The 12,419-nt window shown below is 37.9% G+C and overlaps 1 protein-coding gene and 1 long non-coding RNA gene across 7 annotated transcripts in view; one reads left to right on the top strand and one right to left on the bottom strand.

The window, feature by feature from the left end:
* NAA50 (N-alpha-acetyltransferase 50, NatE catalytic subunit) overlaps window positions 1–9,859 on the top strand; it is a 32,402-nt gene extending 22,543 nt beyond the window's left edge. Inside the window, exons 2-5 of one of the 2 annotated variants that reach the window (XM_070788258.1) lie at window positions 4,923–5,056; window positions 5,473–5,592; window positions 5,899–5,965; window positions 6,665–9,859. In XM_070788258.1, coding sequence (XP_070644359.1) covers window positions 4,923–5,056; window positions 5,473–5,592; window positions 5,899–5,965; window positions 6,665–6,842 — 499 coding nt within the window. In that variant the 3' untranslated portion in view covers window positions 6,843–9,859. Of the gene's footprint in view, window positions 1–4,919; window positions 5,057–5,472; window positions 5,593–5,898; window positions 5,966–6,664 lie in introns of both variants that reach the window. The other variant, XM_070788251.1, reaches the window with a different exon arrangement.
* The window catches only part of LOC109574953 (uncharacterized), a 38,239-nt gene that overhangs the window by 19,228 nt on the left and 6,592 nt on the right, over window positions 1–12,419 (bottom strand). For 3 of the 5 annotated variants that reach the window (XR_011566342.1, XR_002183168.2, XR_002183155.2), the window contains one exon: window positions 7,141–12,419. This is a non-coding gene — a long non-coding RNA (uncharacterized lncRNA). The other 2 variants (XR_011566339.1, XR_011566343.1) reach the window with 2 other exon arrangements.

Here is a 12,419-nt window from a genome sequence, read left to right as displayed (position 1 = left end):
GAACCAGGGCTTATCTAGTTGCAGTGCAGTGGCTTCTCTTGTTGGAGAGCATGGGCTTCATGGCACATGGGCTCAGAGTTGTGGCACCAGGCTTAGTTGCCCCAGGGCATGTGGAATCTTCTGGGACCAGGGATTGAACCTGTGCCCCCTGCATTGGCGGGTGGATTCTTCACCACTGGACCACTAAGGAAAGTTCTATGTTCAGTCATGACTGCCCACCCTGATGGAAACTTTTTTAGTAGTTACCTTTTATTAGTTTCAGTCTATCACACTGCACCACAGCCACCTTTTTCTTCTGTATGAAATCACACAGTACCTGGTTATTATCTTTTAAAAAATTTATTTATAATCATGAAGCATGGTTCAGTTCAGTTCAGTCGCTCAGTCATGTCCAGCCCTTTGCAACCCCACGGACTGCAGCACACCAGGCTTCCCTGTCTGTCACCATCTCCTGGAGCTTGCTCAAACTCATGTCCATCAAGTCAGTAATGCCATCCAACCATCTCATCCTCTGTTGTCCCCTTCTCTTGTCTTCAGTCTTTCCCAGCATCGGGGTCTTTTCTAATGAGTCAGTTCTTCCCAGCAGGTGGCCAAAGTATTGGAGCTTCAGCATCAGTCCTTCCAATGAATTTTCAGGACTGATTTCCTTTAGGATAGACTGGGTTGATCTTGCTGTCCAAGGGACTCTCAAGAGTCTTCTCCAACCCCACAGTTTTAAAAGCATCAGTTCTTCGGTGCTCAGCTCTCTTTATAGTCCAAGTCTCACATCCATATATGACTACTAGAAAAACCATAGCTTTGACTATATGGACCTTTGTTGGTAAAATAATGTCCCTACTTTTTAATACACTGTCTAAGTTTATCATAGTTTTTCTTCCAAGGAGTAAGTGTCTTTTAAATTCATGGCCGCAGTCACCATCTGCATGGTAATTACCTAGAAATTCTTAAACTCTAAAAACTCAAGTTCTTTAAAGTTGTTATCTAGAAGCTTGACTTCATGGATTCTGAAGTTTTCCTTCATTGTTGTCTACTATTAGAGTTCATAATGTGAATTTGCAATCACGTAAAATACAGAGACTGGCTTTTAAGAGCAATGGAGATTTTTCTTTTTGCTGTTCTGCACAGCATGCAGGATGTTAGTTCCCCAGCCAGGGATCAGACCTGTGCCCCCTGCAATGAAACTGTGGCGCCTTAACCATTGGACCACCAGGAAATTTCCCTGGAGTTGTTTTTAGTGTGTTCTAAATGTAATCAATATAACCTGTCTTATATTTAAAATAAATTACTGCACTCAGTCTGTAGTACAATACTGAAGAGTAATATTTGGCTAAGTGAAATAAGCCAGATAAAGACAAATACTGGATAGTATCACTTGTACGTGGACTCTTTAAAAAAGAAAAGTGTCATGCTGATACAAACTGTAGGAAAGTGATTGCCAGGTTGGTGAATGGGTACAAACTTTCAGCTATAAGGTGAATAACCTCAGAGAATCTAAAATATAGTTGATAACACTATCAGATCAGATCAGATCAGTCGCTCAGTCGTGTCCGACTCTTTGCGACCCCATGAATTGCAGCATGCCAGGCCTCCCTGTCCATCACCAACTCCCGGAGTTCACTGAGACTCAAGTCCATCGAGTCGGTGATGCCATCCAGCCATCTCATTCTCTCTCTTCCCCTTCTCCTCTTGCCCCCAATCCCTCCCAGCATCAGAGTCTTTTCCAGTGAGTCAACTCTTCGCATGAGGTACCCAAAGTACTGGAGTTTCAGCTTCAGCATCAGTCCTTCCAAAGAAATCACAGAGCTGATCTCCTTCAGAATGGACTGGTTGGATCTCCTTGCAGTCCAAGGGACTCTCCAGAGTCTTCTCCAACACCACAGTTCAAAAGCATCAATTCTTCGGTGCTCAGCCTTCTTCACAGTCCAACTCTCACATCCGTACATGACCACAGGAAAAACCATAGCCTTTACTAGACGGACCTTTGTTGGCAAAGTAATGTCTCTGCTTTTGAATATGCTATCTAGGTTGGTCATAACTGTCCTTCCAAGGAGTAAGCGTCTTTTAATTTCATGGCTGCAGTCACCATCTGTAGTGATTTTGGAGCCCAGAAAAATAAAGTCTGACACTGTTTCCACTGTTTCCCCATCTATTTCCCATGAAGTGGTGGGATCGGATGCCATGATCTTCGTTTTCTGAATGTTGAGCTTTAAGCCAACTTTTTCACTCTCCACTTTCACTTTCATCAAGAGGCTTTTGAGTTCCTCTTCACTTTCTGCCATAAGGGTGGTGTCATCTGCATATCTGAGGTTATTGATATTTCTCCTGGCAGTCTTGATTCCAGCTTGTGTTTCTTCCAGTCCAGCGTTTCTCATGATGTACTCTGCATGTGAGTTAAATAAGCAGGGTGGCAATATACAACCTTGACGAACTCCTTTTCCTATTTGGAACCAGTCTGTTGTTCCATGTCCAGTTCTAATTGTTGCTTCCTGACCTGCATACAGATTTCTCAAGAGGCAGATCAGGTGGTCTGGTATTCCCATCTCTTGAAGAATTTTCCACAGTCTATTGTGATCCACACAGTCAAAGGCTTTGGCATAGTCAATAAAGCAGAAATAGATGTTTTTCTGGAACTCTCTTGCTTTTTCCATGATCCAGAGGATGTTGGCAATTTGATCTCTGGTTCCTCTGCCTTTTCTAAAACCAGCTTGCACATCAGGAAGTTCACGGTTCACATATTGCTGAAGCCTGGCTTGGAGAATTTTAAGCAACAGTAGAACTTAAATTTTCTCACCAAAATAAAAAGTTGATGTGTTAATTAACTAAATGAAAGGAATCCTTAAAAGAGTAGACTGTGTTTTTTACTGGAATGTCTGCATCTTAAAATTTTGTGTGGTTGCTAAGAAATTCAGTGTGCTTACATTTTAACACCTGCCAGATATACAAGTGTGGTCAGTCATAGTGAACAATAAAAATCGGTACCATAAAAATGAAATAATTGAGTTAGAAAGACTAATGTTCCAAATGAGCATAATGGTCTGTAATCAGGTTCTTTTTGTTATAATATTTCAGAGAATATTATTATCAAAATTATCTACAATTCTCAGCACAAACATGTTTCTATATGTTAACAAAAGTTGGGAAAAGATACACACATACATATATTCCCCCCCAGAAAATAATATATCAGTATTTTTCTGTGCTAGTAGTATAAATGTATCATGTGGTATTTAATTAACCAGTCCTCTTAACGGTGGACACTCAGATTTTTTTCTTTTCCTTTTTTTAAGTCATTATAAAAGTGCAATGATTAACCTTTTTATTTAGTCATTTCTCCAACAGAGTTTTCAAAACCTCTTTGCATATGATGTAAATGATTAATTAAGGTGCACTGTTTGCATTTTCCTACTATTGACTAATGTCACTGTGATCTGGAACTAGCACCTAGCAGTAGGACCTCCATCATTTTCTAGTTTGGTTGGTCCAGGATTGTTTTGTTTATTTTTGAATTCATTTGTTTATTTTTGAATTCAATGTTTGATTTGACATTGTTTTCTGTAAATCTTTTTACCACCTACTATTAAGATTTTAGGTTTGTCTTGTCACTGTTGATCAATGTTTAGCTTGTGGTGCTGAGATTGACTTGAGCTCCTAAAAATTTCATTTGTTGACAGGTTGTGCTTCTCTGATAATTGAGTTGGCAAAAAATTCGCCTGCACTGTAGGAGACCAGACTCCAGTTCAATTCCTGGCTCAAGAAGATCCACTGGAGAAGGGATAGGCTACCCACTCCAGTATTCTTGGGCTTCCCTTGTGGCTCAGCTGGTAAAGAATCTGCCTGCCATGTGGGAGACCTGGGTTCGATCCCTGGGTTGGGAAAATCCCCTGGAGAATGGAATGGCTACACACTCCAGTATTCTGGCCTGGAGAATTCCATGGACTGTGTAGTCCATGGGGGTCTCAAAGAGTTGGACAAGATTGAGTGACTTTCACTTTCATTATAGGCAAAACAACTTTATTACTGTGAGTCCCAAAACTTTTAGTCTTTTTCCCATGGAACCAGTTGTTTTAGTTAAGTATAGTTTCTTAGCAGTGCTACTGTTTTTGATAAGTAAGGTTTTTTCTGTGTTTTGTGTTTTGGATAAGTAGTTTTCAAGCTGGGGTTTGTTTTGGTTGGTTGGTTTTGTTTTGCTTTCAAAATGTAGATTCCTGTGTTGCATTTCCAGAGATTCTGCTTCTGAACGTGTCTGTGTGTGGTGGGAGTTGGTGGGGATGGGGCAGGGGTGAGGCTCGTGGTGGAAGTGGGTGGTTCCTGTAATCTGCATTTGATTACCACCCCGTCTGTGGTCCCTGTGTCAAGTGAATAGAATACCCATGATTTTTGCATGTTTTGATTATTTTCTTAGAGTAAATTCCTACAGTGGGGTTGCTTTGATGAAGGTGTTCTTTTTAGGCTTCTCAATACATAGTGCTAGATTGTCTTCCAGAGATATTGTGGGAGACACAATATCTATCTACGTGCTAACATCCCTGCCAGCAGAATATAAAAATCTTGCTACCCCTTTGCCAATTAGGTATCATAAATCTTTGTTGATCAGTCATAAGTATCTTTAAATTTCTCTGAAAATGTTGGCGTTTATGTAGATTATTATTCCGGCCTTCTTAGTAATTGTTGTGTATTGCATTTGTCTCTAAATGTATACACAATTGTATGAAAGCTAGGAGTTGTAATCTGGATGGAATGACAGGCAAAATCTACTTATAAATGGTGATGTTCATAGGTATATGAGGTTGCTATGAAAGGGTCGAATTTGTCAGTCATGTTAAAAAGACTTGGTACCCTTTTAATTTAATTTAATTTTATGTCCATCATAACCAACGAAGCTTATTATATTTTATTGAGTACATTTTGGTTTGTTCCAGTAGCCGGATCGAGCTGGGAGATGTGACACCACACAATATTAAACAGCTGAAGAGATTAAACCAGGTCATCTTTCCAGTCAGCTACAATGACAAGTTCTACAAGGATGTGTTGGAGGTTGGCGAACTAGCAAAACTTGGTAGGATATGCTTTTTCTTCTTCTTTTCATTTGTTTGTTCATGTTCTTGACACCTTGGTTTTAATTAGAGCAAAGAAAAGAGATAACTAATTTAATCTCATTGTTTTACAAGTGAGGAAGTGGGGGCAGTCCAGGTTCTGAGGCGAATCAAGATAAATACTTGAATTTTAGAAGGAAATGCTAAATATTTTTTCTTGTTTAGGCTGTGTCTGTATTTCCAATATTTAGCTTTACTCAAAAGGGGTCTTAAATTCTTAAGAAGGTTTAGGATATTTTTGAGGCTATTGATATTTAAGAGTAGCTGATAAAATGTAATTAATTCTGATAGCAATTTAACTGCTATCTAAGGGAAGGGAAGATTCAGTAAAATATGTTACTGTGTCTGCTAAATCTTGTGTCTCTGTTTTCTGTGGCAGCCTACTTCAATGATATCGCAGTGGGTGCAGTGTGCTGTAGGGTGGATCATTCACAGAATCAGAAGCGACTTTACATCATGACACTAGGCTGTCTGGCGCCATACCGAAGGCTAGGAATTGGTAACAATTACTTCTAATTTTTGTATTCTTCTTCAAAGACGCTTATTAACATAATTCAGTTGCAAGCCCTGTATAGATTTGTTACTAATACCCCTTTTCCTTTTTCTGTTTTCCTTCTTACTGGAAGGGTGTAAGATTGCTTTTCTGCTGGAAGTTTTAAACATAGTAGGTAGTGTAGAGAGAACAAAATTTTGGAAAATCAGACTGCCTGATGTTTACCTCAAATTCCTTTAGGACTCAAAAAGATGTTTAATTTAAAGATTGATTTTTATGAGATTACTTATTTGTTGTTTGTCTCATTAATAGGAACTAAAATGTTAAATCATGTCTTAAACATCTGTGAAAAAGATGGCACTTTTGACAACATCTATCTGTAAGTAAAGTCATACTTAATGATCGTATCTAAAGAATTTAATAAGTTGGCAATAGAAATCTTTACTAGAAAAATTTAAATCTGGTCACTTACTGTCTTTTGGAAATACCATGGAAGTATTAACAATAGTTCTGAAGTTTGTTTTGTTTTAATAATAGATAAGGAACCTTTGATAAAACATTCTTCTTTGCTTTATTACTTTGGGGTGGGAGTTCCTAAGTCACAGATGTAAAGCCCAGATTAAGTCTTCAGAATTTAAGAAATGAATAACATAAATATTACTTTTATCTTGTCATTTTGAGTTTTGTTCAGGGCTTTCAGTGACACGCTCTTTATTAGTAGAATTTAATAATCAAAATCAGAGGGTACTTAGCTGATTTGTACTTGAATCTTAAGAGTAAGGCGAAGATGGCAACTTTGGCTTCTTGTATTTTCATTGAAGCTTAGTTGGTTTACAGTAGTATTGTGCCAGCCTCTGCTGACAGCAAAGTGACTCAGTTACACACTTAAATTCTTTTTAATATTCTTTTCCATTATGGTTTATCATAGGATATTGGATATAGCTTCCAATATGGATTCTTTTATAATACAGATATTAAGATTATTCTCGTTTTCAACCAATTTGAAGCTATCTGTGGAGGATACATAAAAGCTGATGAAATCTTCATTTCTTTTTCCTGATACCCTTTTACATCTCAGGCATGTCCAGATCAGCAATGAGTCTGCAATTGACTTCTACAGAAAGTTTGGCTTTGAGATTATTGAGACAAAGAAGAACTACTATAAGAGGATAGAGCCCGCAGATGCTCACGTGTTGCAGAAAAACCTCAAGGTCCCTTCTGGCCAGAACGCAGATGTGCAAAAGACAGACAACTGAACAAATTACAGATGAACTTTCTTGCACTTGCTTGTCGCCAAATAAAAGAGAGGCCCATTGATTCCCCGCCCCCCCTTTCTTTTAAAACTTTCCTCCTTCCTTGTTCTTACTTTTCCTCCTTTCAAAACTTGCTTCCCTTTCCTCTAAAAGTTTTAAACTTTTAAGGACTTATTAATCATGTTTGGATTGTTTTAGTTTTCTTATTTTTGTGAGGTGGTTTGATTGTAGGAAGGAGAAGGTATAGATCGGTTTAGTTTCACAGTTAAGATATATATGGTCCCAAAAATTTGAGTGTCAATTTCCTTTTTTTTTTTTAAATGTCCTGCTTTCACATTGAAGGGCAGAGCCTACAAAATATTGTATATTTCAAAGGACAAAAAGAAGCAGCAGCAATATCTTGTCCTCTAACTCTTAGACAAGTTTAGTGTGTTTGTGGTACTTTGGGTTTTTAAAGATTTTGTGGGATACTAATCCCTATACATTGCCTTCACTCCACCTTTTGTCCTTCTGAGTATTATCTCAGGAGTTGGGCCATTGTTATCCTTGTAAGAAATACTAAGCTTATTTTGTTCTGTTAAGCAGTTATTTCTTCCTTCCTTGCTGGTGGCTGAAGGTGGGTGGGACAGTTTGAATCAGTAGTATTAGACTTTGGTCTCAGTATGTGAGTTAAACTGCTTTTTGCTAATGAGTGGGCTGGTGCTTAGCAGGTTTGTTTTTCCTGCTGTTGATTGTTACTAGTGGCATTATCTTTTAGCATATGGGCTGGTGAGATTCATTTTTTTTTTTTTAATATCCCAGCTAGAGATATGGCCTTTAACTGACCTAAAGAGGTTTGTTGTGATCTGCTTTTTTTCCTGTTGTTTTTCTTCAGTAAACACACAGTAGTTGGTCAGACCTTAAATATGGAGTTTGTCCTTTATAGGTCAGTGCCCTTAAATAAACCTGAAGTAGGTATTGTCTCCTGGATATACAAAAAAATACCTAAACGGAAGCTTAGATGGATTTGTGGCACAATAAATGCATTTAATGTCAGCTAACGCAGACTGTTAGAAGTGTGGCCACTGAGCATTTGATTTTAGAGGAAAGAATATTTAGACAGTATTTTTGAGAATAACATAGCTGTGCTATGGCTTATCTGTTGGAGAACATCCCAGATTTGCTTACATTCTGTGCCTGTGATACTGAGTTTAAGGATTTGGGGGAGGGGGAATTGTTAAATACATTGCTTCTGTTCTTGGGAAAAGTAGAAGTCTAGAAGTGTTAATAACGTGAATGTCACTGTGACCTCCTGTACCAACAGGACTGGTTTATGCCAGATCATTTTCTGGCACTTAGGGAGTGGCTTTGACTGGTCAGTAACTTTCTGTAAGAAAATAGAAGACCTCTAAAATTTTCAGGCTTTCCTCCATAATTCCATCTCCAATATTTAAAATTTTCTACATTGCCAATACCAGTGGCCTAAGAAATGTTTTCATTAGACTTAAAACAATGCACAGAGCTTGAATTTTCTGTCATTTGACTTTAAAAAGAAGGTTGATTGATAACATTTATCCTCTTGTGTGAATTCTGGCATAAAAGTTTCATCTCTTCAAATACATTGAATGACAAAATTATTTTACACAATGTTTATGCACATCTTATAATCTTAAGTTCTTATTTGAGAATGTGAAAATGCAAGGTACAATAGACTTCAACCGTCTTAGTTGAGTGCCAAGAATAATATAGGAAAGGAAGATAGTTGATGAGTGAGTTCATAGAGTTCTAATCTTAAGATAGTAAAAATGTAGAAAGACCTTGCTGATTTCTTGGGTATCAGTTTCTTAAGCAGTCCAAATCTAAGCTTAGAAGAAAAGTTTAGCATTGAGCACCTTTACCTTCATGGATAAGCTTCAGCTTGCTCTTGCCAAGAGAAGAATGCTTGAGTTACAGAAGGCAAGATTAGTTTGAAGAATTCAGTCTTTTTGTAAACTTCAGATGTCAAAATAGATTTTGATATATAAATGAGTTTTGTGAGATGACACTGCCTCTATTTCTATAACCATTTCACCTGGACTATCTAATCAGTCCTATGAATGTATCCCTAAATGTGGTTAATGAAAACCGAATAGCTGCCTCATGACAATTAAGTACATATTATTTATGGAGGAAAAAATATTAAAATTTTGAATTGAGTGTGTAGGCTCCCTATCATTTTTCTTTCTCCACACTAGTTTCTTTCTCCACACTAGTCACTGACTTTAACCTAAATTGTGTTTGTAAAACGTGAATTGTCCTACATCAGACTTACATGAAATAATTCCATCCATTTATGGAGGAGGATGTAGAGGAGGTAGAAGCTAGGTACACTTTCATGTGCCTAGAAGTCAGTAAAGACTGAAATAATGTCCCATGTTGAGTTGGTTATTTTGAAATACGATAATTATCATTGAGGTAAAATAATTCTATTAACTAGAAGATCACAAGATGTACCCATCGTATTTTTTGGGGAAGATAGTTTTTTTCTGTGGGGCAAATAGGTAAAATTATATGGTAATTACGTTTAGGTTCTAAGGAAAAGAATCTGCAGAGAAATCTATGCAATATATAATTTGTCCAGATTAGTTTTCATTTGGGGAAAGAAGTTCTGAAATATCCCCAAAGCAGTTTACTTGTCAATTCGGAGTCCTCCAAAAATAGAACTAACTATTGGGAAACCGTGGAATGTGGGGTGGAAAAGAAAAGCTCCCTCAGTTTTTTGGAGGGAATAACTTTAAAAATACTTAAATAGCTAAGTTTACTTGGTGCGGTTAAGATTTAAACTTGTTGATTTTAACATTGCTGTTACATCTGAAATAAACTTATGTGATGTTCTGGTAGAAATCTGTGATGTCTGGTAAATGTCAAAGAAATGTAAATGCATTGTGTTGAATTCTGAGATCAGCAGCTATATGTAGTCATTGCCTACTGTTCCCCATACTGTTTTATGTACTTTTACGTTTCTTTAAGATCTAACTTTAATTAAAACAGGCCAAATGTAATCAAGGCCTCCTAATTCAGACCTTTTGGAACTTAATAGAAACACTATTCAGTATCTGCAGTTCAGTCCCAATGAGAGAAAACAGTAAGATCCAAAGGGCTGTCTTAATGCTGCTATATTTTGAATGCAATTGTTAAACACTAGACACTTTAGGCTGTGATTTAATTAGCAGTGTTCATCGACTAGAGATAACTTATATTCACATTTTTTTCTTTAAAAATGTGGCTTCAAACAATGAACATGCATCATCACCCACAGTTTCTGAGTCAGGAATCCAAGGGCAGCTTAGTTGAACGATTCTGGCTTAAGGTCTCATCGGGTTACAGTACTATCATCCAGGCCTGGAGAAGCTACTTTGGAGATGGCTGACTCACGTGGCTGTTGGAGGGATTCAGTTCCTTACTATGTGGGTGTCTCCACAGCACCTCCTGAATGACAGCTGGCAGCAGACTTGGCCCCAGAGTGAGTGATCCTGGAGAGTAAGCAGAAGCCATACTCTTACATGATTCTAACTTCTCTAGCTGTATAATTTGAACATTCCTGAGAAATTGAGTACTGTGATGATGAGTGGAAGTGGTGAGCCTTTAAGAACTTTTCAGATATAATAAGCCATATAGAAGAGAGTCCTGACTTGGACTTATCTACAATGCCATGCTATATATAGGAATTTAGTCCTAGTTCAAGATACAATCAAGTAACATAGCCATATAGAGAAAGGCGTGAGTCAGATTCTTAAATGTAGGTGTAGTTACCTTGATGGGACGTGGAGAAACGTGAAGTCTGGGGCAGAAGTGCTCAACCTTTTCAGTTCTCTAAAGCAGTTTGATAAAAATCTAAAATCAGTCATTGGGAGCATAAAGTTAAAATGAATCAATCACTACCTAGAATTTAAATGTCAAAGACATACAGCCTGTTTTATATTAATTTGTGATGAAGCTTAAACCCAGCATTTGGGAAAATAGTCTATTGGGTGGGGATATTTGGTGTTAGTGAACTTTGAATTAGATATTCCTGATAAGCTGAAAACTTCCACATACCTGAACTTTATCCAAGTTTTTAATTCTTATTACTGTCTTCAAAAACTCAAGACATCCTTTTTAAAGGAATGTAAGTATAAATTAATTCTCCCCTTCCCTGGCAGCTCAGACCTTAAAGCACCTGCGTGCAAAGCAGGACACCCAGGTTTCATCCCTGGGTTGGGAAGATCCCTTGGAGAAGGAAGTGGCAACCCACTCCAGTACCTTGCCTGAAGAAATCCATGGACAGGAGCCTGGTGGCTACAGTCTCTGGGGTTGCAAAGAGTTGGATACGACCGAGCAACTAGCACTTCCAATTTCAATTATAATTTAAATCACGTTACATTAAATGGCTGTAGCGTCAAGAAAATGACTAATGTTTTTGTTGCCTTGACCAAACTTCTGAGCCCATCTAGTTCATCTTTTAGAAACCATATTGGCAATATCAAAAATTCTCTGTAAAGATTTGAACAATATTGAATCATGTTTGTCACTAGTAATCCATATACTAAAATGAAATAAAACTATTGTACTAAAAATAGGTACTACAAGTAAAACTGCTTATGCAGGTGAAATTTGAATACACAACTTGAAATAATTAGTATTCAGAAGAGTAAAATCTGGTAAGATGAGAACTTTATTATAGCAACCTAAAAGCTGCTATAAAACTTTCATGACTTTCTCCTTAACCATCTTCCATTGTGAGAAAGTTAGCTGCCTTTCATTGATGTCAGTTCAGTCGCTCAGTTGTGTCTGACTCTTTGCAACGCCATGGACTGCAGCACACCAGGCCTCCCTGTCCATCATCAAATCCCGGAGTTTACTTGGTGATGTCATCCAACCATCTCATCCTTTGTCGTCCCTTTCTCCTCCTGTCCCTTTCTCAATCTTCCCAGCATCAGGGTCTTTTCCAATGAGTCAGTTCTTCGCATCAGGTAGCCAAAGTATTGGAGTTTGGCTTCAATATCAGTCCTTCAAATGAATATTCAGTCCTTCAATATCAGTCCTTCAAATGATTTCCTTTAGGATGGACTGCTTGGCTCTCCTTGCAGTCCAAGGGACTCTCAAGAGTCTTCTCTAACACCATAGTTCAAAAGCATCAGTTCTTAGGCACTCAGCTTTATGGTCCACTCTCACATCCATACGTGACTACTGGAAAAACCATAGCCTTGACTAGATGAACCTTTGTTGGCAAAGTAATGTCTCTGCTTTTTAATATGCTGTCTAGGTTGGTAATAACTTTTCTTCCAAGGAGTAAGCATCTTTTAATTTCATGGCTGCAGTCACCATCTGCAGTGATTTTAGAGCCCCAAAAGATAAAGTCTGCCACTGTTTCTCCATCTATTTGCCATGAAGTGATGGGACTGGATGCCATGATCTTAGTTTTCTGAATATTGAGCTTTAAGTCAACTTTTTCCCTCTCCTCTCACTTTCATCAAGAGGCTCTTTAGTTCCTCTTTGCTTTCTGCCATAAGGGTGTCATCTGCATATCTGAGGTAGCTCCTTGGACAAATTTAGAGCATGGTTCCTGGATTATTGCCAGTC

Source organism: Bos indicus, chromosome 1 (genome assembly GCF_029378745.1).
Source record: "Bos indicus isolate NIAB-ARS_2022 breed Sahiwal x Tharparkar chromosome 1, NIAB-ARS_B.indTharparkar_mat_pri_1.0, whole genome shotgun sequence".
Classification (NCBI taxonomy): Eukaryota; Metazoa; Chordata; class Mammalia; order Artiodactyla; family Bovidae; genus Bos; species Bos indicus.
Note: the sequence above shows the minus strand (reverse complement) of the source record. Positions and strands in the feature narration are given on the sequence as shown.